Source organism: Amborella trichopoda, chromosome 13 (genome assembly GCF_054954075.1).
Source record: "Amborella trichopoda isolate Santa Cruz 75 chromosome 13, AtrichopodaSantaCruz75HAP2 v2.0, whole genome shotgun sequence".
NCBI classification, from domain to species: domain Eukaryota; kingdom Viridiplantae; phylum Streptophyta; class Magnoliopsida; order Amborellales; family Amborellaceae; genus Amborella; species Amborella trichopoda.
In genome coordinates this window covers 7,102,301-7,125,350 of record NC_142348.1, presented here as the reverse complement: position 1 = coordinate 7,125,350, position 23,050 = coordinate 7,102,301, and the positions used below count along the sequence as shown (strand labels likewise).

Sequence of the window (23,050 nt, the reverse complement as noted above, 5' to 3'; positions counted from 1 at the left end):
CATCCTTTGACCTTTGCTGTTAGCAGCTAATTGTGTTATCTGTGTGGCACTAAATTGCTCCCTACAAGCAAAATGAATGACATTTTCTTCAGTTACCACTCATTGTTGCCTATTTGCGGTATGTCAATGTCTCTGTTCTTGTTGCCTCACCCTCTGGAGGAGTTACAAATATTGAAAAGAATCTATAAATGGGCTGGTTATGTCTTGGCTAATCAATTTGATTTGGGCAAATAAATTCAAGGGTGATGTATTTATTTACAGAAAGGAAGTTTGGGATCACGTCCATGAGCTATATTTCCAAGGTAATAATGCTCATATATATCAATTTAAGGAACATGTATCTTTCAATGGGATGAAGAGAATATATTTCTCCTTATGTGAAGAACCTCCATGTTCGTATTTAGCTATTCTATTAGACTTCTTCCTCCATGTTCTTATTTAGCTATATTCTATTATGACTTCTTCCTGCACAGTTTTTAGATGTTAGCACCACAAATGAAAAGGATAAGGTGTTTCATTTGCTTCTAGTCTTATATGTTGACATGAATATTTATATGAAGATTCAAATCCTTGCGATTTGTAGTTCTCTCTATATGAGTTTGGCGGTTGAATTTATTGAACTATTTTATAGTGCTGATTGTTGTTCCATTTATTGTTGATTTGTTCCCTCTGAGGTTGAATGCACTACTCAATTTCATGACCTTCATTTGCTTGTAGGATGCATTAAATTTCTGTCATATTTCCTCTCTTTCCGACAATCTCATTTTTTGTCTTTTATTTTTATTTTAATAATGCTCATGTCCATCCTATCTTTCCAATCTAGTCTGACATATATTTGATGTTTTAGTCTTCTAGTTGTAAGTTGTTAAGGCTATCTAGATCTGTATTTGCACTGAAGAGGGTCATGCGCACACATTCTATGTTATAAAATAATTCAAAGCTTGAATGGATTGATAGGATTCTCCAGAATCATACAAGGGTTGAGAGTTTGAATCTTTATTTATATACGAAATACTGGTCGACCATTTCTCAAAACTTTCTTTTGGTCTCAATATTCCTCTGCACATTGCATGTTTCTTGAATGCTACAAAATCATTTATATTTTGAAGGTATGGGTGGGTTGAGATTTTGGGTCTCTCATTCTTATACATAATATAGGCTAACCATTTCCATATTAAAAAAAAAAGAAAAAAAGAAAAAATAAAATAAATAAATTAAAAAAAAGAAAAGAATATATATATATATAGATAGGTTAACTATTTCTTAAAACTTGCTATTTTTCTGACTATTCATCTACAAATTGCATGTTTCTTGCAATTTGCTTGGGTCTCACCAGCATCCATAACTCATGAAGGTTCACTTATTCTTTGTAGGATGGAGACCTTGTTCAATCACGGGCATCAAGGAGAAACTTCCAAGTATATGGTTGTGTTGTAACTTGTGAAGACATGGTCACACCTCTGGACCCAGCAAAAACATTTGATAAGGTAGACATTCTTTTTCTTCGTTTTTTAAGAATGAAAACATGTTCTTTCTTTGATGGAAAATCCAATTATAAAGATGAAGTGAAATTGTTTCTTAATATGCATGCTGCAAGTCTTATAGAATGAATAACTCTGTACCATAGCACATTCATCATCTGTCTTAAGGTAGATATTACAGTAGCTGCATATGTGAGTCGAATAGATAGTAGAATATCTTCAAGTCTTTGAATTAGAAAAAAGTTTGAGGGTCAATAGTTATGTATCTTTGCATATCTTTATGTGATAGTGGAGAGATTAGGGAACTTGGAGGAGACTTCCCTATGCCATCCAAATTCCAACACAATTTTAACAAGTAATTATGAATATCCATTTATCCAACACAAATTTAATTTTTCAATCATTGACGAATCAGTCTACTACCCCAGCACATGCCTTGAGAACCCAAAGCCTAATTGTATGGATTTCTTAGGAAGGGCTACTGGCTTGAGCTAACAATAGAGAGAAGTGTGGTGTTCAGAGAGGTGTTATTAACAAGGAAAATGGCCATTACTTGGGAACGGGATGCAGTGTGGATAACTGCGGCGGAATGAATTAGTATTGCGAAGGCACTGACAAGCATGTTTATATTCAACACATACACATTATGCCCAACTTGGCTAAAAAATAGCTTCGTGCAAGTGACACAGGATACAATACCGAGGTGTTGGTATTCGTACATAGGGTTCTTATTTTTTAATATATTAACTAAATTAATGTGTCTAAGTCTGTGGGAATGCATGTCCAACGATTATGATAGATACTCCAAAATTTTGGATGCAGGTATACATACCATGGATGTATGTTTCTAAAATTTGGATATGTGTGTCCAAATTTCTGGAAATGTGTATAAATGTCGATACAGAGTCGTCTGATGTGCCTGAGATTATTTAAGACCCTTTTGGTTACGTATCCCAGATTGTGCTCAGAGGCATGTCTTGGTTGGGAAATGTCAACTGGCTTGTTTGATGTGTCAACACACGTATCGGTGCTGTGTCATTCTGGACACTTGAACATGTCGGACACATGTATCTGTTATGCAGGCCATTCTATTTGTCAGGCTAATGTCTTTTCGCCTGCTACCCTTCACATAATAATACTTTAGGAGCATCAAAATTCATAAGTCTCAATTGTTCCAAATTTGTTTGCTGTAATATCCAGGCTGTTGCTCAATTATAGTATCGGACGTTAAACCTCCATTGGTATCCAAAATACATTGCCTTTGATGCACAAGTCGTCTGATTGATAACACATCTGGCTTATTGTTCTCCTCAAGGACAACAAATACGGACTACATTTTTTTCTCTTTTTATTTTTTTTTGCCCTTAAAATAATTGCTGAAGTTCAACTAAATGTGATGTCATTCCTGTGCAGGCTGACTATTATGCACATCCAGAACACTACATTCCCATTTTCCATGAAAGAATTGCACCATATGCATCGGTAATGGGTATGTTAGCAATTACGAGAATTGGATACTTATGCCGATATCTCTGTAATAATTTTAAAAATTGTTTTTACATTTATTCTCCAATTATTTGACACATGGAATCCATGTTTGGTAGTAGCCATGCAGCTTTGAGTGTTCATTCATGTTGGAATTGATATATCTGATTCAACATTTGCATATTGCTTCATCTTATAACTCCTTATTTTAGTGAGTTGAACTATTGGATTGTAATGTTTCTATCATTTTGTTTTTCTAATTTGAAATGTTTGCAGTGGCGGCATGCTCACTGAAGTTCATCAGTCCAGTTGATGATAATGATACATTAACCTATTGATGAAGTTTGGTTTTTGAAGCATATCTCTTGCTAGAGAGTACAACTAGAATGGTTCAGCCACTGTTCAAAAATTTGGCTGCCTCGCCGCCTGGGCAGTCTAGGCAGGTCACCGAACCGAATGGGCCAAGGCGTGTGCCCTAGGCAGCTATGTTGCTAGGCATCCGTCTTTTGCCCAAGGAACCCACCAAATGCCTCATCTTATAAAAAAAAAAAGGAACAAAATTTAAAGATATAGCCCCCTTTAAAAACAGAATGTTAATGTCATAAACAAAAGTACGTAATCCCCTTTAAAACAAAGTTAAAAAATGTAAAGAGAAGACGGCATGGTTCAAGACATAGAAACAATCTCAAGTATAAAAAAATTGCCCTCTCATCTCTCTCTCTCTCTCTCTCCTTGTTTTTCTTACTTGCACAAATCAGAGTGGGATGCTGGGATTAATAGAGACAAACAGTAAAGGAAACCATAACTGCCATTAAGATTGTAGGAACTCTCTCCTCCCTTGCTTTCCACCTTGAGAATGAAGATGTAATAAATGACTACTAAATATTCTTGCAACACATGCTTAGGGGATTCTTATGATCTGAAATTTTCGAAAACATCTTAAAATCACAAGATGCTTAATTTTAAAAGTTAATAGGAACAGAGGATTTTGAGTTCCTAACACCAACATTTGACCATCCAAAAAACGGACGATCTATGTTCACTCTCAAGATGGGTTTTTCTTCAGGCTGTTTTAGGATGTCAATTAACACTTATTTTTTTAATTAGTCACCTGGATGAAGAGAACTACACCTAAACTTGAGTTCCAATAAATCCTATTAAGTGGTTTTTAACCCACAGGTGTAAATGTACATCTTGCTCCTGTGTGAACACTTAATGTCTTTCATTTTGAGAAACTCTCTGGTTTTTGTTGTTCTTATCTCTTTGTTCAGAACATTAAATGAACTTACCATCTGTGTTCTTTTAGTGGACATCTTTCTAAGCATATGTAATGACTCTATATTTACAAGTAATTATCTTAGTTTATGTTTGGGTTTTTCAAGTTTTTTACAATTTTTCCTGCTACTTTTCAGTTACGTATATAAAACATTTTATATTTGATTATCCTTTGAGTATATTTTTTCATTCAAGTGTAAAACCTTTTGTGTTTTGTGGTATTTTTGCATTCCAAAAATGTCATGAAAATAACATATACCGATAAAAACCAATGAAATGTTGATTATGAACTTTGTGGCGCTTTTTCTTAAATACTTTATTTGTGGGTTAGTAATATAAAATATACTGGTTTTTCTGTACGGCAGTGAATTGCATGTATTGGGAAAGAAGGTTTCCTCGATTGCTTAGTACTAAGCAATTACAAGACATAATGAGAAAAGGATGCCCACTTGTTGGTATTTCTGATATAACATGTGATGTCGCTGGTTCAATTGAGTTTGTTAATCAAATCACGTCGATAGAGAATCCTTTCTTCAGGTATTTATTTTAAAAACATGCAGTTAATTTACTAACTCTCTAGAATCATATTCCCTAAATTTTGCATATTTGTGTATGTTGAATATGTTTAACTTCCATGAAAGATTGATCCTAATTCTTACTATGGGTATGACTGGTATCATGAAATACAATTGCCAAGGGTGTATTAGCTGAAGCTTTCTAATCAAATATTAAGTGTCTTTTAGATGTGAGAATTATTTTCTCTTTTATATCCTCTTAACATCATCTATAACCTCAGCTATTTTATTCAATACCTTGTGATATTTCTTCATATCCTCTTAATTCTTATCTATACCCATACGTAGTTGTACGATCAAGCATGCCTTGAATTATTTAAACTTTTCTTGTGATTTATTCTTTAGATTAGGTGAATTGATCAGCCACACACTTTTGTATATTTAGGATTGTTGCGTACGTCTCTCTACGATATTAACAATTTTTCATATATTATGTCTTCATATTTATTGTTATTTTTTTATTCATTGGGGAAAACATATCTTAGTTCTTGGTTTATAATAAAATGTTGATTACCAGGTACAATCCCTTCACAACTTCGTATCATGAAGATATGAGGGGTGAGGGTATAATATGTCTAGCAGTTGACATTCTTCCAACTGAGTTTCCAAGAGAAGTAAGATTTTTTGATTTATTTGCTTTAATTTTCATTTATGATAGAGTTTCTTTGATTCGTTGTTTAGTTTTTAGTGTACTATTCTCTCATGCACTTGCTCATATTTATACCATATTATATTTTTTTTGTTAAGGCAACCCAATATTTTGGAGATGTCCTATCCAATTTCATTGGTGTCTTGGCCTCTACGATTAACATCTCAGATTTACCTCCTCATTTAAGAAGAGCTTGCATATCTCACAAAGGAGTGCTTACACCTTTATATGAATATATTCCCCGCATGAGAAATTCAGACTCAGTGTAAGTTTTTTTTATACTTATCTTTCACAAAAATAAGTCAGAGTTATCCATCTACAAGAACAGAAATAAAAGATTTAGTTTGCTTTATTTTTTGTCCATAAATATTTATTTCAAGTGCATGATCATTTTTATAGAGTCATTCAGCAAAAGCAATTTATTTGTTGCCGTGATTGTTCTTGGTTAACCCATGCAATTTACTTTCATAGAGTTTTTTTACTTTCCTAATAATCAAAATTGTATTACTAATTACATTTATTTCTTTATTTTTCCATTAAAACAAGTTTTTCCTCATCCATCTCCACGCCTAGAGTTTTTCCTTTTCTATTCCCACACCTTACCTGTAAGGGCATTATTCTTGTTGATGTATGTCAAGTTCCTTCTAGATGAATAGTTGTTCTGGGACCCATTTTTCCTATCCTTGGTGATGAGATCATTAAGTGGCATTGGGAAAAGAACTTCATATGCATAGGACTGTAGTCTGGATTTCACCAACAATGGCAGAGAGATTGCATTCTCATTGTTGTGCCTTTTGTTTTATGCTTTAATTATGACCTTGACTGTTCAGATGCCAAACCAAAGCTTCATTCACAAATGAATGGAAAGGAATTTCAGCATTTCTTTGTGAAATGGACATCATATTTCTTTTGTTTGGCTTTCATACTTATTTGAAGTTAGGATTTCAGCCTAAAGTTTGTGAAGTCTTCAAAGAATTTTGCAGAACCTCCAGACTTTGTTTATCTCATTTGATCAAGGTTTGAACTCCTTGATGTTTTTGTCAAAATCGGTTGCCATATTCCTCATTTTATGAATATATCATGCATCCAGTATCCGAATCTTGGACGAGTTAAATTTTGGAATGTTTATTTTACTATTAAAAGTTTATATTAAAGATTGGAAAAGTTCCATTCTAGAATACATTTGTTATTGCGAAAGTTTCTAGGATCCAAATGTCTATTATAAATAACTATAGAGAACGATATTGGCATGCTCGAATGGATATCCACATCCATAGAGAAACAGCTTCTAACCTCGTAAAAAGAAAAGATGATTGAAACTCCCACTTGATGTTCATGATCTAGGCAACCTATATTTGAAATGTTCAAGTTTTGATTTAACGACTTTGTATATGGATGACCAGTTTTTCGTGTTTGTTTTCATCTCCATCCGAAGATATTAGTCATGATTGAAATTTTAAAATTCGTAATTGCTGCAGTGATTCACCACTAAACCCTTGCAATAGTCTCCCCAAGAAATACACAATATTGGTAAGAAATTGTGTTCTTTTCCATTCTCATTAGCTTGTGCTAGTTGAATTTTCTTTTGAAAAACAAGTTTTCATTATATGTAAGTCCAATGATCATTCCGAATATAACAGGTTTCTCTTAGTGGTCATTTATTTGATCAATTTTTTATCAATGAGGCATTGGATATCATTGAGGCTGCTGGGGGTTCATTTCATTTAGTGAGATGTGAAGTGGGTCAAAGTGCAGATGCCTTGTCATTCTCAGAACTTGAAGTAAGTACACTTTGACAAAATAATATTTTTTCATGGCTAAATTAAGTTTACATCAAATATTTGCGATATTATAACGAATATTAAGCAGTATATTATTGTTCTTTACATTTGTGTTTTCTTTGCTAAATTTCTCTCACATTTGTTCTTTCTTTGTTAAATTGCTCTTTTATGTAGCCCTCAAGAAAACCTTTTTTTGTTTTTTTTTGCCTAATTCTCCATGAAAGTAAACTAATTTGAATGTTTCTTTCTTCTTCCTTTCTATTTGGATTAGCTTTGGTACCCTGATGTTTGCTTCTTGACTAACTATTTCTATTGTCTTTTCTTAAGAGTGAACCGCATGGGAAAAGCTCATTTTTGTGATGCTTAAATCTCTACCGAAAAACCCATCAAAGGACGCTAATCTTGAGTTATATCGAGTTATATTAGACGATATTTTGTTTTATTTTGATAAATAAGAACAATGTTAATTAATTGAAATTTTTTGTGTATTTTGATAAGTTTCCCTAAATTCGAGTTGTGCTTTTTCTATTATAGGTTTCGTATTTAATAAGCTTGGTCGCTTAAATTGTTGTATGTCAAAAAGGACAATTTTAAAACTTCTCGCACTCCGTTTTGTTGACAAAATTAGTGTTATACAAATTGCTTTTAATAGTATAATATTTAATGAAGTACAATGAAGTTGACTTCCATTTTATTTGTGAGAAGCTTATCGATCGACTTATTTCTCCTCTCATGTTTCCAAACCAACCAGGCAACTGATGTTTACTTTGGCAGTTTCTTGTTGTCAAACTCTCACTGATTGACATTGGGTAGATTATGTATTAGATTGTGGATATTGTTGAGTTAGATTATGTATCAAATTGTGGATACAGTTGTAAATTGTTATAAATGAACTCTTCCACAATATCTCTTATATTCTTTATTTTTTTTGTTGTCATGTTTATAACGTGTTATTTTCCCCTCGGTCACTTGTATATTTGCCCAAAAGATCATTTGTTGATAAACATATCATTATCTCTGACTTCAACAAGCAAGGTTGTGGCCACAAATACAATCTAAAAGAGTACAACCTAAAATTTATCCCAAAAAAATTACATAGTTTAATGGTTAAACCTCCTAAAACATGTCTTGAGGCCTACATAATCCTATAAAAGGTGGATGATAGAGAAGGATAGCTTGAGTTAATAATATCAGAGGTTCTATTATTTGTCGAGAAAAATTTAAGAGGTTGTGTAATGGCTTCCTCTTTGATATTCCTTTTAAGGAATAAAATATTGATATCAAATAGAAATCTGCCATCCACCTAATGTCACAAGAGAGGATGCAAATAATATTTAGTTGATTATGAGGATGAAAGTCCCATCAAGGATACGTACTTGGATCCATGGGGCCGAATATCTCTTGTCTCCTCCTTTAGTCCCATAGACAGCAAAGAGGTGAATCCTCCATTTAGGGTTCACGAACATTTGGTGGGTGACTCTCGCTACTTGAGTATACCTCCTGGTTGAGTTTGGGGGATGGTGTTATACAACTTATATTGATGATTCATTAGGAGTACTTGTCATTTGTATTTATTGCCTATACATGCTTTATGTATAACTCCAATGACATTTTACTTGTAAATATAGACATGTGATACTCTCCTTTTTCCCTTAATAAATTACTTTTTAGATAATTCTCACTTATTGCATGCCGTGACTCTAAAGTGCAGTATGTAACCATAGAAGTTGGGATTGGTTTGATTTTCAAATGTAGTGTTTAACTATGTAGTATCTGAAGCTTTTCCTACTAAGAATTTTCATGTAAAATGTTGAAGGATCCTTTTTTTTTCTTTTTCTTGCAATTATTTCTTTTATTGATACTTCTTAAAATGTTTCCTTAGGTTGGTGCTGATGATCAAAGCATTCTTGAACAAATAATTGATTCGTTGTCTTCTATTGCTAAACCAAGTGATGATTCTGAGGCTAGAGTTTCCAGGAGAGGAACATATGGATTTTCACTAAAGGTTGGTAAGGTTGGTGAAACAATGGTGCAGACAAGAGATCACATGGAGGAAAGACCGGCGGTTCTAATTTTGGGTGCCGGACGTGTTTGTGAACCAGCTGTTGAGCTTTTAGCATCAAGTGGAAGCGGATCTCATAGCTGGTTTAAAAATCATTTTGGCAGTGATACAAATGGGCCTAAGGATGTTCAAGTGATAGTGGCATCACTCTATCTGAAAGATGCAGAGAAGGTGTGATTATTAAACCTCTAGATGGATATTGCAATCTAGATAATTGTTACTTTAGCTGTCTTTAAGTTAAAAACATTTAGATCTAAAGGAGGATTAATTTAACAAGAAAAATTGGGTTTACATGCATTTTTGTCCTGATTCTTGGAATAATGTAAGCCAGAACTTTTTGTTCCTTTAAAAGACAAAAAATATACAATCTCTTAAAGTCAACTATTAGAAAAACCTATCTGATCGATTATTTTCATATTGTACAAACACATCGAAGTTATTGTAAAGAGATGGTTTGTTGACATAATGTGAGCATAACTTGTATTGTGGCCATTATCCAATCATGTTACTTGTCCGAATCAGCTTTGTTCATCTTGGGATCTTCCCACTTTATCTTTTGGTTACTACTATTTTCCAATGAGTCTTATCTTAACCCCTTGATTGGACTACATAATTTGTTGTGTGTTTTTGCTGTGAATTGATAGTTGAAGATTCTCTAGATATCATATCATCATATGACAGTCGACTACTTTAAATGATATGGGATCATGGCCATGAGAGTCTTATTGAATCAGTATTGCAATCGAGAAACAACTTTTATGTAATTTGGTACTACTACGATTTGGGAATTTTAATTACAAATTAGGTTGTGAATTGTTCTTTTTCCTGTTTATAGGTCCTCTCATAACACAATCTCTTCCTCATAGTTTATAATTGTTGTCTGCTTGTCTTTTGTCTATTCTTTCATGTGACATCAAATGCTCTATGTTGAATATAGATATAATTATAAGAGACAACAAAGTCTAACAAAATTTACTAAAATTTTATTTCATCATAACAAAGAAGTACCAAGGTACACTCACAGTCACACTCCATTTTCCGCAATATAATAATAAACACCTTTTTTTGCCAAACAAGCAAAATAATCTTAAATAATTGGTGTCGTTATGATGCACATTTTTTAAACCCGTACAACACTTAAAGAGAAGAAAAATCTAGGTAACATAACTCTTTACCAAATAACAAAGCATAAAATGCTAAAATTATCTATGTTTTAAATTCATAAGGTAACATTGAATGCCACTTTGCTTCTTGATAGAAGCTAGTGGATGGCTTAACCTCTAGACACGTAGCGGGTTAGTCCTTTTGTAAGTGGTCTTGTGAGGGAATCATCATTCAGTTTTTCTCTGTTTCTTGCCACCTACTTAGATCGTGCTGGACAGCCATTGAGGATTTGAAAGCTCATAACTGGTTGTACTTCATAGTTATTGGGACTTTTGAAAGGGCTTCATATGAGACCTGGAGTTAACATAAACATCCTTCATTTCAAATTTTTTTTTTTTTTTTCAATTTGCATACGTATGAGCCACACTATGAAGCTATGGGAGAGAGTGATTGCGTAACAACTAAGACATGAAATGAATGTATCTGAAAACCAATTAGATTTTGTTCTATGGAGTTTAATAATTAAGGCTACTTTCCTACTTAGGCAACTGATTGAGAAGTGTAGGGCAAAGGGAAAAGACCTCCACATGGTCTTTATGATCTAGAGAAAGCTTATGATAGAGTACCTTGGGATTTAATTTGGTGGGTGTTAGAAAAGAAATGAGTCTCTAGATACTCTGTCAACTTGGTGAGAGATATGTACGAGAGAGCGCTAACTAGTGTTCGAACAACTAGCCGGATTAAGATTAAATATATGGAGTGCAAGTTTAACAATAATAGGAGTAGGGACGATGAATTAGTTAAGATTGATGGCCAAGAAATACCAAAAAGAGCGTACTTTTGATATCTTGGGTCAATAATCAAGGAAGAGATTGGGGAAGATGTCATACATAAAATTAGAGCTGGGTGGGTAAAGTGGAGATGTGCAATCGGAGTTTTATGTCATCGCCGCATATCAATAAAGCTGAAGGGGAAGTTCTGTAAAATAGTTGTGAGACCACCTTTGCTTTATGGGGTGGAATGTTGGTCAATAAGAAACATATTCATAGGATGAGCTAAAAAGGAGAAATGTTAATATTTCTTTCAATATAAAGGTAAATATGAGAGATATTTTTTATCTAATATAAAGGAGAAATGTTAATATTTCTCTCAATATAACTTTTGAAATAATTCTCTTTTCTTACGAATGTGAAGATTTTAATATTACTTACTATATTTTTTCTCAGATTATTGAGGATTTTCCAAATGCAATAGCAATTGAGCTTGATGCTATGGATCACAGTAGCCTCTGTAAGTATGTTTCCCAGGTAATGCAAAGGTTTGTGTTCCCTAAATTCACTAAATGTGGAAATGAATGATCATTTTTCACAAAAAATTTTCAGTAATATATACATTGTTAATTGTTCTATATTCAGTGACTATATATATGACTTAATTTGCTAGTATGGGCTGATCTTCTTGCCTAGTATATTAGTCTACCATCCATGGAATTTTAATCAACTAATAAATAAAAAATGATAGTTATGGTTGTTATATGATCATTATGTTTGATAGTTTTTACTTTTTAGAAACTCACCTATCATGTATTCATATTTACCTTTATCCAAAGATTGTTCATATTCAATTTCCCCTTTAAATAGTTTGAAAGTAATTTGACGACATAGAAATTTCTATGAATATTTCAATTATGTGCTATAGTTAAAACTTAGCAATGACACACTCTCTCTCTCTCTCTCTCTCTCTCTCTCTCTCTCTGTGTATGTGAGTAGATAATGTAACCTTAACAACCTTTCAAAATACAAAGATTAAATTTAGAATGGGTTGTGATTTACCAAATTTGTGATATTTTTTTATGTAAAAGGTTTTTGTATGGGTAACTTGGTCACTAAGTAGAGGTCAATTTATGGTCATGTTTAAAAGACAAATGGTAGTTTTGTCATCTTTATAAGGACATGGTTGAAATTTTAAAAGATGAGGCTATGTGGAATTCAAAACTATAAAATGAAAAAAAATTCCTTTTTTTTATTATTTAATTTGAATTCCATTTATAAGTGCCACAATACACTGCTGTAAATAAAAATTAAAGCCCTAAATACAACTTAGGACCTTTTCTTTTACTTTCAAATTAAATAAACACAATCCATGAATAAAAAACCAAGCTTCCACTAACAATTTAGGTACAGTTCCTGAAATTCATAATAAACATGCAAATATGACTGAAAAATAAAACTAAATAGCCCGGAAGATTTTCTGGATTATCCCTAGGGTCACCCTCATAGGATTTAGTACATGCCACACTCGATTTACTGACTTATCTTTGATCTTGTTGGTCTTGTTGAATTTTCAAAGCCGGGAAGCTTCCTTAGGCTATACCTCTTAAACTACGATTTTAGAGAACATAAAAAACAATTTAGGGTTTTGTTAGAAACCCTTTGGATCAAATTAAGGCATGCCTCAAAGGCACCTCCCTTTCTGGGCTGGGCATGCCTCTCTCTCCTAACCCTAATTAGGGTGGTGTGTGTCATGATCTTTATGGGGTGGTGTGCCACCTAGAGAGAGAGGAGAGAGGAGCTAGAGAGATGAGAGAGATAGTGGGGACTGAAGGAGAGAGTGAAAGCTAGGGGAGAGAGTCTAAGAAAAATGTGTAGAATGAGAAAAGAGCCTCATGACCCCCCATGGATATGCCTATCCAAATATGATTCACCTTGACCAATAGGAACTTAGGAAATCTGTAGGGTGAGAGAAAATAAATTTGAGTTATCCATCTCATAAATCAGCCATCATGATTTAGGGATGAATATTAGGAACTTTATCCCCTTAATATTTCTATATCCACTTTTAGTCTAATAAGGATTAGACCAATCGAAAAACATTCTAGAACTTCCTTATTTATTCTTCAAAAAAAAATTATAGAAAGTCAACAATATTTTTAAGTCAAAACTAACTCCCACAAAATAAACACCAATAATATTTTCCTTTTAAAATGTTATTTAATTAACTTCAAACATATTTTGACTAAAACAAAATCTAAAACAAGAAAGGAGAGGGGTGTCCCCCCCCTATGGGTGACATGTAGGTCCCATGGGTCCTCCACACTCCATCCATGGGGTGTGTCACACGTGGAGCTGGATCCAAGGGCCCAACATGTGTCTCGCACACTACAATATTTATTTACAAGAATACCTTTTTTAAGGAATCTACAGAAGAAAATAATTTTAAAAATTTTGAATTTTTTCTAAAATTCACATAAATATTTCAAATACTAAAAAAGAAATATCTAGAAATAGACTGGTACCAATGGGTCAAAAATAAGTGATTGTAAGAGAACTCTACATGACCTAGTAACTGTGATCCACAACTAGCTTCTCAAATCAACCCAGTAAAACCCATAACCCACAGTCTCATTTAGGGGCTCATAATTGGTCATCAAAGCTGACCAATAAACAGTGAACCACGATCTTGGGATGTGCATTGCAGTTCCCCCTCTCAAAGTACAAGTCACTATAATGCAAGGGTGACTCTATGCACATATATACATCCCTTTTCAGGGTTGCTTCTTAGTAGTGCGGTGTCATATATACATGTCTTACGAAACTTTATTGAGGATTTAGCCCTCGTTCTCATAGCCTACATTCGCGCATAGAAGGCCACACAGCTCTCATATACTTCAATCCAACCCTGAGCACCTCTCTGACCTCAACAAGGGATGATCCTCTATAAACCCTTTATGGTAATGTCACATTCTCAGGGGTAAGGGTTTGGGACATGACTAGGGCCATAGATCACCTAACCCTTGGTCAGTCAATATCACACAGTCCTACTGAAGTGTTTAATCAACCATAAATGTTAATTACGTACTCTCAGCCTATAAATGCTACAAGTACCAATAAATTTTTCACTAACAGCCAAGGGTATTTGTATTAACAAAACTCCAAGATGCTTATTATGAAAATGTCACTCTACTTCTTTGAAATTTTTATAGTGCATACTTAATGATTAAGATACCTATAAAATTTAAAACCCTAGTACCCTCTACAGCTGCATCATATTTTGATCATACAATAGCATGATATTTGTTGAGCCGGTCCTATAGCGAAAGAGTGGAGTGCAAAATGGAGGAGCTGGAGTATTGGCAGAGGAGCAAACTTTGGGAGGTTTTTTCTACTATTTGGTTTATTTAAATATTTTAGATAATACTATTAACATATGTGAGGATGGCTATCAACGATTAGGATGCCGATGAGTTGGAAATTTGGGTGGCCTTATTATAGACAATTGGGAGCGAAATGTTTATAATATTAGTAGACCATAGTCTATACTCTCCGAAATGCCTAGAGAAGCTGACCTGGCCTTTTTTTATTCTCTCATTTATATTTCACTCATATATATTAAAAGAGTAGGCTTATTTTTTGCTTCTAGTTTCAAATTTGTAATGAATTGAAGGGATGTCTCTTAGTGGCTTCTTTTAGCTGCATTACCTTCTTGTTTTCTTTAAAAGACCTTTTAAGACATTTTTTTTTATCGTTAGCACCTTGTTGCGGCATTACATGACGCATATTTTCTTGGAGTGTATAGTACAATGCATTTCGATGTTGTTGTGGCGCATTACACTTTTGTGGTGCTTTTGGTTGCACACTTTTTTAACTTAAAATAGGCATTTGTTCCTTATCTTTTGAATTTTCCTGTAATCAAAATGTTAGATACTAGTTATATTTTGCAGTGGCCATTTGGAAAGAGGAATATTTATTTTTTAATCTCCCAAGAAGATGGCTAGATCTAAGTTTGAATTTGAAACATCCATAAAGGGTTGGCTAATATGTGAATGTCTTTTTTTGTTTATGGAGTGGTATTCTTGTCTGTCTCCTTTTTACTAATTAAAATATATTTTTTTTACATCTCTGATGTAGAAAGAAAGGGTGAGAAATTGAATCTACCTTTTTGCTGAACCTTAAACAAATAAAATCAGCAATAATAGAGAAAAAACATAGCTGTAAATCAAGCAAAGAGAAGAAAAACTTTGTTCTTTCATAAAATAAAATTTATTCGAATAACATATGTCTCTCAAAATATGACATTCCACCTTTATAAGCCTATGAAATCCTAATTCCACTTGAGATCCAAGTAAATAACACTCTAAAATTACCCTAAAACAACACTGAAATTCCAAAAATACCCTTGTAAACAGTATTGTGAACAGCAGCACATGAATAGTACTTGTGAACAGTACCATGAATAGTACTTGTGAATAGTAAATAAGGAAAATATAGAAAACTAGAATCTAAAAAAATTTAAATCCTAAAAATAAATCTAAAACTAAAATCAAAATATACATCATTTGAAATTGAATAGAAATTAAAAATAAATGTAATTTTGCCCTCCATCAATCTTACTAATTTTCATCAATTGTGTCATGTTAATACTTTTAACATCATATTATTAAGGGTAAATTTTAGAATATATTACTCTACAGTTGTTCACAAAAAGTTCCATTTTGATATTCCATGGTGTCATGTATAGATAGTTCATTAATCACTAAATCATGTTGCATCGTTCTCTTAACATATTGTTATATGTATATATTTGGTTGACATATTATTATTAGATATTTAGTTACATAGTAGTTTCAGTTCAAATTAGTTTCAGTTCAAATTTTCTCCTAGTATTCACCCACAAAATTACGTTTGATTGCCTCCCATATTCCATAATTTTGTACTATAGTTTTTTTCTCAGATATTGACCACATGGTTGCTAGTATTTAAGAGATTAAGAAGTTCTCAAGGAATATCCTTTTTGTTATGTATTTCCATAGGATATTCCTTAAGCATGATGCTTAATGTTTTTGAATTTATTAATGACATATACACAAGCAAAACTAAAGTATTGAATACATAAGCGTGATATCAATCTCCCTGCTTCAAAGATGTGGTTCTCTAAAAACTCGAAGAGAGAAAGGCAAACGTGCGGAAGCAATAAATACATGATAAACTCGTACTATTATATGAAAATCAAAGCACATTTTAATGAAGAGCTCTCTAGGATGTTATATCCTCGGTCTTTTTTTCCTCTAATTAACCCCAACTTTCTTTACATAAGAAGGAGTGTTTATATTATGAGATCCTTGGACGTGGGACCAATACACAACTCATAACATTAAAAATGGAAATAATGACAAAATTTGGAGTTTGGAAATTTTGACGAACAAGATCTAAGATAAAAAACCACAAGAAAAAAACAAGATATCCAATACAGTGATATACCTCCCAAACACATATTTGCTTATAAAACATTGAAATTTTTACCATTATATAAGAGAAGTCACTTGAATAAAAGAGTTTGAGATTTTGCTCGTCTCAATAGAAAAAAATCTTCGCAAACATTCTACCTACAAAAAAAAAAAACAGCATTTTCTCATCCAAACTCTTGTTCATAATAGCTCATCAGCAAGTGTTGAAGTTATTAATTGCCATGCATTTCATTAACATTGTACATATGAAATTCAGTGTCTGCTAAGTATCCATGTCATGATATGTGATGATTCTTTTTATTGTTTTTTCCAAATGTTGTTACTCAAATGTTTTTCTATTCTAATAGATATCATCAAATTTTCTTCTCTTCTTCCATTCCTAACATTATGTACTTTGTAGGTTGAAGTTGTAATAAGTTTATTGCCTCCAAGTTTTCACTCCATCGTTGCGAAAGCTTGTATTGAGGTTCGTGTCAATTGTGAACTCTTCTTTCCATGCTAAAAATTTCACTTACATGGAAACTTCGTGCATTACTAATTCTTAGTTTCATATTGTACTCATCTTTTTTAAAGCTCAAGTTCAAGCACTATAGATAGAACTAGATTCGGTCAGTAGCTGTATTAGTGTTATTAGATTTGCTTTGCTTTAGCCGAAGAGTCTGAAGCCTTCTGTTGTAGGCCCAAGCAGGCGCAAAACGTATTTACATCGAGATTGGAGGCACGTTTCTTTCCCCAAGATTTGAAAGATAACTTCATTATTTTCTTTACCTCTTGTGTCTCCATTTTCTTGCCCTTCATCAACTCTAACAAAATCTCCTACCTTTAAGATATTTATTGTAGTAGAAACACTAAATATTTTAAACTCATCTAGTCCTTCATTTGAGGGATGTTTAAGTCATTTATTCTATAAGAATGATTTTACTATTGAACTACTCAGAAAAAGATTCAAAATATCTCAAACCAATCTAGCCTATGATCCTAGGGATTTTGCTAGCTTTATAGAGGTTTGTTTAATCTTTAACAAGATGGTGGATGTTATGTAGTCGTTTTATTGGAAAATTAGTTATTTTTATTCTTAAAGTCCCTCCCTTTTGTTACTTTCTTTCTTAATCCCATAATTATTAAATCTTTTATTAAAAAAAAATTAAAGTTGAAATCTTCCTCTAAATGGATGAAATACTGAATCCCCAACAAAAACTCGAAATGGGCCTCAAAGCAAATTTGACAACATTGAGCTGGATATGTAACAATAATGTCTAGTCTTATGCCTATTCCTTCATTTCCTAATCTAGTGGATATGTTAGCCATTTAGGGAAATGTCTACCAGCTAATGATAAAGTATACTCAAGACAAACCATGAATGAGAAGTAATTATGCAGCAATATTTCAGTATATTATTTTTGCATGTTAAAAATGACTAATGCATATATTCAGGTGGTTGTAGTTTGTTAATACCCATAATATCCTTACCTGGTTGTGTCTAGAAGGACTCTGGCATTATTGGTTTCTTTTTTCTTTTTTTTTTCTAGGACAATTAGGTCATTTATGCTAGACTCCTCCTTGTGGTACTTAATTCTTGTTGGATGGACAAACTTGTTTATTATCAATTGAACTGAAGTATAGCAGTGCGAGATCGACCTTGACAATTATATTCTCTAAATAGTTCCTTCACGTAAAAATGAGAAGCTTGATGTTGTTTCTTCTAGTGGCATTTGTTATGTGGACAAAGGCTCATTTCCTATGGTTAATAAACTTTCCTTGATCGTTACTACTCTTAGTTCTTTGTTGATAAATGAAAGAATCTTGAGTCCTCAAAGGCCTATACTGGTAATAACTTTGCATGTTGGATGATAACTGGAAATTTATCTTTGGAATGTGCAAACGAGGTAGGGAACATCGAACATGGAAGATATGAGAAAAAAGTGTATAAAAGATTGATGCAACTGGGAAAATGTTTGTCAGGTGATCTATGAATGGAACAGAAGGTTAATCCTAGCCCTGTACTTTGGGCTCTAATACTAATAAAAAATGTGTAGCTCTAATAGTAGAATGGAGAATGCATCATGTGTTGTGTGTGTGCACCCAAGCATGTATGTCCTTGAAGAGTATATGAATGATGAGTACCTAAAAATGTCTAAAGGATAAAAGTATATAGAAGAGTAGTATCATTAATTCAGTTTAACAGAGGTGAGTGGTCATGGTTCTGAGAAAGTCTCTGATCCCAAGCTTTTTTATTTTGTCACATATCAACATGCACAAAACTTGAGAGAGTGGATGAGATTATCATATCTAGTGACCTGATGAGACAAAATGTGTACATGTTGCAAATGTGCAGTATTACCAACGTATGGCAATACAAGAAAGATGTATAAGATGTCATAAATGAACCACAGGAGATTGTATTTATGTTGACTCATCCATTATTATTATTTTTTCATTGAACCTATACTAAATTATTCTGATGTTCTTTAGAAATGTTGTATGTAATTCATCACTTTAATTGTTTTTCTCAATTCTTATTCAACAGGTATACCATCATAGTGCTACCATATAATGACAAAAGGAATTATCCATTAGAGATATTTATATTGTTTGTAGTTGTTGTAAGATATTTCTCAGGGAATTGAACATTTAAACATTGAATGCTTGAACTTGTTCTTATATACGTTTTTTAGTGGCTCCTTTTGGCCGAGATTGTGACTATTTTCCATGATCATCGGATTGCACCAATTATTTTTGCTTTATCTATATTCTCAAAAGGTTGGATTGTAGCATGGTCGTGAATTCCCATGAGTTTATTGATAAAAATAGTTATAATGATGAATATTTTGCATATTATTGCAGCTGAAAAAGCATCTTGTCACTGCGAGCTATGTTAATGATTCCATGTCAAAGTTAGATGAAATGGCCAAAGGTGCAGGCATCGCGATTCTTTGTGAAATGGGTTTGGATCCTGGCATAGGTAATATATGTCATGCAATTTTTTAGATCCTTTTTATTTCTGTCTGCATATGCATCTATAGATGGTCTGCTATATGTATTTTGCACTGCCCTTTTAATGATTGTTATATCTAGCTAGTTCAGTGCAAATAAACATGAACTTGCTACATAATAAAATAAAAGAAGAGGATAATTGTCTAAAAAGTGTCACATTCTCGATGTTATTATATTTCATGATAGTGTTTTATTTGCCTAGGGGAATTTTTCTCTTTCTTCACAAGTATAATATTTGATGGTTTATTCCTTGGTTATTTGATGTATCTGGATGCTGTTGCATTAGAAGCCATATATTCTCTTGTTTTGTATTTTGCCATATCAACTATTTCTCATCAAGCAATGTTGCCTATTTTAAAATCAATAAAACTCAGCTCACATACAAATATTCAGCTTTTGCTTCTTACTGTTGGAAGCTAATGGTGCCTCTATTTTTCACTTGGAGCTCAATTCATTTCATAAATACAAGGCGGAAGAGAACATGTTTACCTATAACTATAACTTCAAAAGAGTGCAACATGCACCATGTCCTCTTGCATGGCATTAGTCAACTCCTGAAGCATCATACATATTGACTTTTCATAATTTTGACCATTAAGAAGTCAGTTTGTAGAAAGTTATTATTGCTTAGGCCAGTAGTCAATGTGTATTTTTGATTGACATATGGTATACGTAACAATTAATTCTTGTGCCTACTTTCTTTCCTTTTATATGTTTCAGACCATATGATGGCAATGAAGATGATCCATGAGGCACATGGCAGAGGTGGAATAATAAATTCTTTTGTTTCTTATTGTGGAGGACTTCCATCTCCAGCTGCTGCAAACAATCCATTGGCTTATAAATTCAGGTTTAAGAAAATTATCTTTTTTGGATGATAGATTGTGGATTATGTTAGCCTTTCTTGCTATAGATCTTGTGGAAAATGTTAACAATGAACCTGGAAGCACCTGCATTAATCACTCCAGTGCTCTCTTCCAAATCTTTAATCAACTTTGTAGGAATAACTATACTGCCCACAATTCATTTGAAATTCTTTTGAAGAATACCATTTCTTATGCATTATTTTAAATTCCCAACAAAATAGAAAATTTTCTTGTATGAAATGAAGAATGACTAGTCTAATTGCTATTCTGAGATTCCATGTTTTGGGAATGCGTGCATAATTCATGCAGTTGCCAAGGCACTATTGTGAGATTTTCTCTCTATCTTTTTCAATCTAAATACAATTTTGGATATTTACCCAATTAGGATTACTTGTCCTTAAAGATCTTTTCTGTTTCCATTTTGACAATTGAATTTTGGTTTGAGTTTGTAATCCAATATTTCATTGAAGTTGTTGCAATTATTCTTCCTTTTAGTGAGTATATATCTTATATGTGTATAACCAATTATATGCCCATTTTCCTTTCAGTATAGCTTGACTAGTACTGATTATCCTATTCAATGAAGATTAACTTTGGTTGTTTGAATGTGTTTGGTCTTTCAGTTGGAACCCTGCTGGAGCCATCAAAGCAGGACGGAATCCAGCCAAATACAAATACCAAGGGGAAATTATACATGTCGATGGTATCTAGTGAACCTAGAAATGAAATTTCAACCCAAATATATTTTATGCAGTTGTGATATTCTATCATTTACAATTATTGTGTACCACTCAGACTTAACGAAACCTTAAGGTTTTTTAAAGATGTGAAGAGGTATGATGCCTTAAGGACCATACAAGTAACTACTTTTCTATAAATAATTGAGCATGAAATTTTAAATCCCTTTATGTATCTTGAAAACAAGTTTATAGCCATGCAAGTATCAAGTTATCAATACATGAATTCCTCCCAAGTCACTGTGTTATACTTTTCTAAACCACAATTGCATAGTTGGGTCCATCACCAGCCTACTAAATGATGGTCACTGAGGGACACAGGAACCATCAATGGGACTTTGAGTCATTAAAATCATTGCACTGGATGGTAATTACCCTAGTGGACAATGACTTCACATGAATCCCATGGGAATGAAAAGTCAAAAAATTTTCCAGTGTCAGAATTTTCTACTTTTGGAAATTTGGTTCAATATATTTAAAGACTCCAGAGTTTCTTTTGCTGACAAAATGATGACAAGGCAGCTCATCCATTTTGTAGGAAATGCACTATATGACTCTGCAACAAGATTCCAAATTCCAGATCTCCCTGCATTTGCTTTGGAGCATCTTCCAAACCGTGATTCTGTAGTTTATGGGGACTTGTATGGAATTGGCCATGAAGCATCGACAGTCTTTCGTGCAACTCTCCGTTATGAAGGCATGTTGATACATTTAAATGTTTATATTCGCACACTTGCAGACACATGCATCGTGCATGTGACCCTCTCTCTTTCTATATATTGTTCATTGTCTCACTCTCTGAGCATCACCCATCCACACACGTATGGGTGGCAACGACAGCACGAGCCTTGGCCCAGGCCCAGCCCTTATCCCCATAGGGCTGGCCCAGGCCCTAATTTTTCCGGGCCAGCCCAGGCCACACTGCCTGGCCCATTGCCAGCCATACACGCACACATAGATAGAGCATGAGAGAAAGAGACGCACATAGATATGCACATGTGTGTAGCAACAAACCATTTTTTTCCAACTGATCATAACCTGTATGTGCAGGATATAGCGAAATAATGAGTTGCCTAGCAAAGCTTGGTTACTTTGATTCTGACATTCACCCCTTACTGAAAGAAGGAAAAAGGCCTACATTTGGCACTTTCCTTGAGGGTCTTTTGAAAATAAAGGAAAGTAACGATTTGGAGATGTTTGGGAAATTTGGAGAAGAAAAGTTGGGAGAAGAGAAGCAAATGGTGCTGATGTTGATTAAGTCTGGATATTGCAAAGAATTGTCTAGTGCTGAGAAAACTGTTAAAACTATCAGGTATGTTGTTGCTTTTCCTTCTATGAGAAGATCAATGTGACAAAATTGGCATGTAATTAAACAAAAAAATAAGAATAATCCAATGGTTTTTTATGAATGGTTCTCAAGATACATCCACTGTCTGTTCCTGTAGATAAATGGTTGATCTACTGTGCCCTAGTGATGTCCTTCTGGACCCCTCAACCATCCATATGTGGGAAGGGATGGTAGATGTAGCCTTGGAGTACCATCTATCATCATACGTTGGACTACTATGTCACAACTTTAAAATAAGAATAGAATCATATTTAAAAACTGAAAATGCCATTCATTCTCATGTTATATAATGTCTATAATTCTCTACATGATCAGTGGCTATCAAATGACAAACATGCTGGAAACTTGGTAGCAAATAAATGCATGTTGTGTCACAAGGGATAATTTTGGTGGTGACATGTTTGATGCCTGTGCCCATGTCGAGACTGGATGATTTTGAGAGTTATTAA

General features: G+C 33.5%; 1 protein-coding gene across 11 annotated transcripts in view; it reads left to right on the top strand.

Annotated features, from left to right (window-relative positions):
- The window catches only part of LOC18423952 (lysine-ketoglutarate reductase/saccharopine dehydrogenase bifunctional enzyme), a 41,336-nt gene that overhangs the window by 7,616 nt on the left and 10,670 nt on the right, over positions 1-23,050 (top strand). For all 11 annotated transcript variants that reach the window (XM_088854773.1, XM_088854774.1, XM_088854775.1 and 8 more), the window contains 15 exons: positions 1,374-1,487; positions 2,895-2,970; positions 4,607-4,778; positions 5,334-5,430; positions 5,564-5,730; positions 6,944-6,995; positions 7,106-7,246; positions 9,129-9,479; positions 11,639-11,719; positions 17,057-17,122; positions 19,501-19,618; positions 20,371-20,500; positions 21,140-21,219; positions 21,792-21,950; positions 22,304-22,565. In XM_088854773.1, the coding sequence (XP_088710899.1) occupies positions 1,374-1,487; positions 2,895-2,970; positions 4,607-4,778; positions 5,334-5,430; positions 5,564-5,730; positions 6,944-6,995; positions 7,106-7,246; positions 9,129-9,479; positions 11,639-11,719; positions 17,057-17,122; positions 19,501-19,618; positions 20,371-20,500; positions 21,140-21,219; positions 21,792-21,950; positions 22,304-22,565 (2,066 nt within the window). The remainder of the gene's footprint in view (positions 1-1,373; positions 1,488-2,894; positions 2,971-4,606; positions 4,779-5,333; positions 5,431-5,563; positions 5,731-6,943; positions 6,996-7,105; positions 7,247-9,128; positions 9,480-11,638; positions 11,720-17,056; positions 17,123-19,500; positions 19,619-20,370; positions 20,501-21,139; positions 21,220-21,791; positions 21,951-22,303; positions 22,566-23,050) is intronic.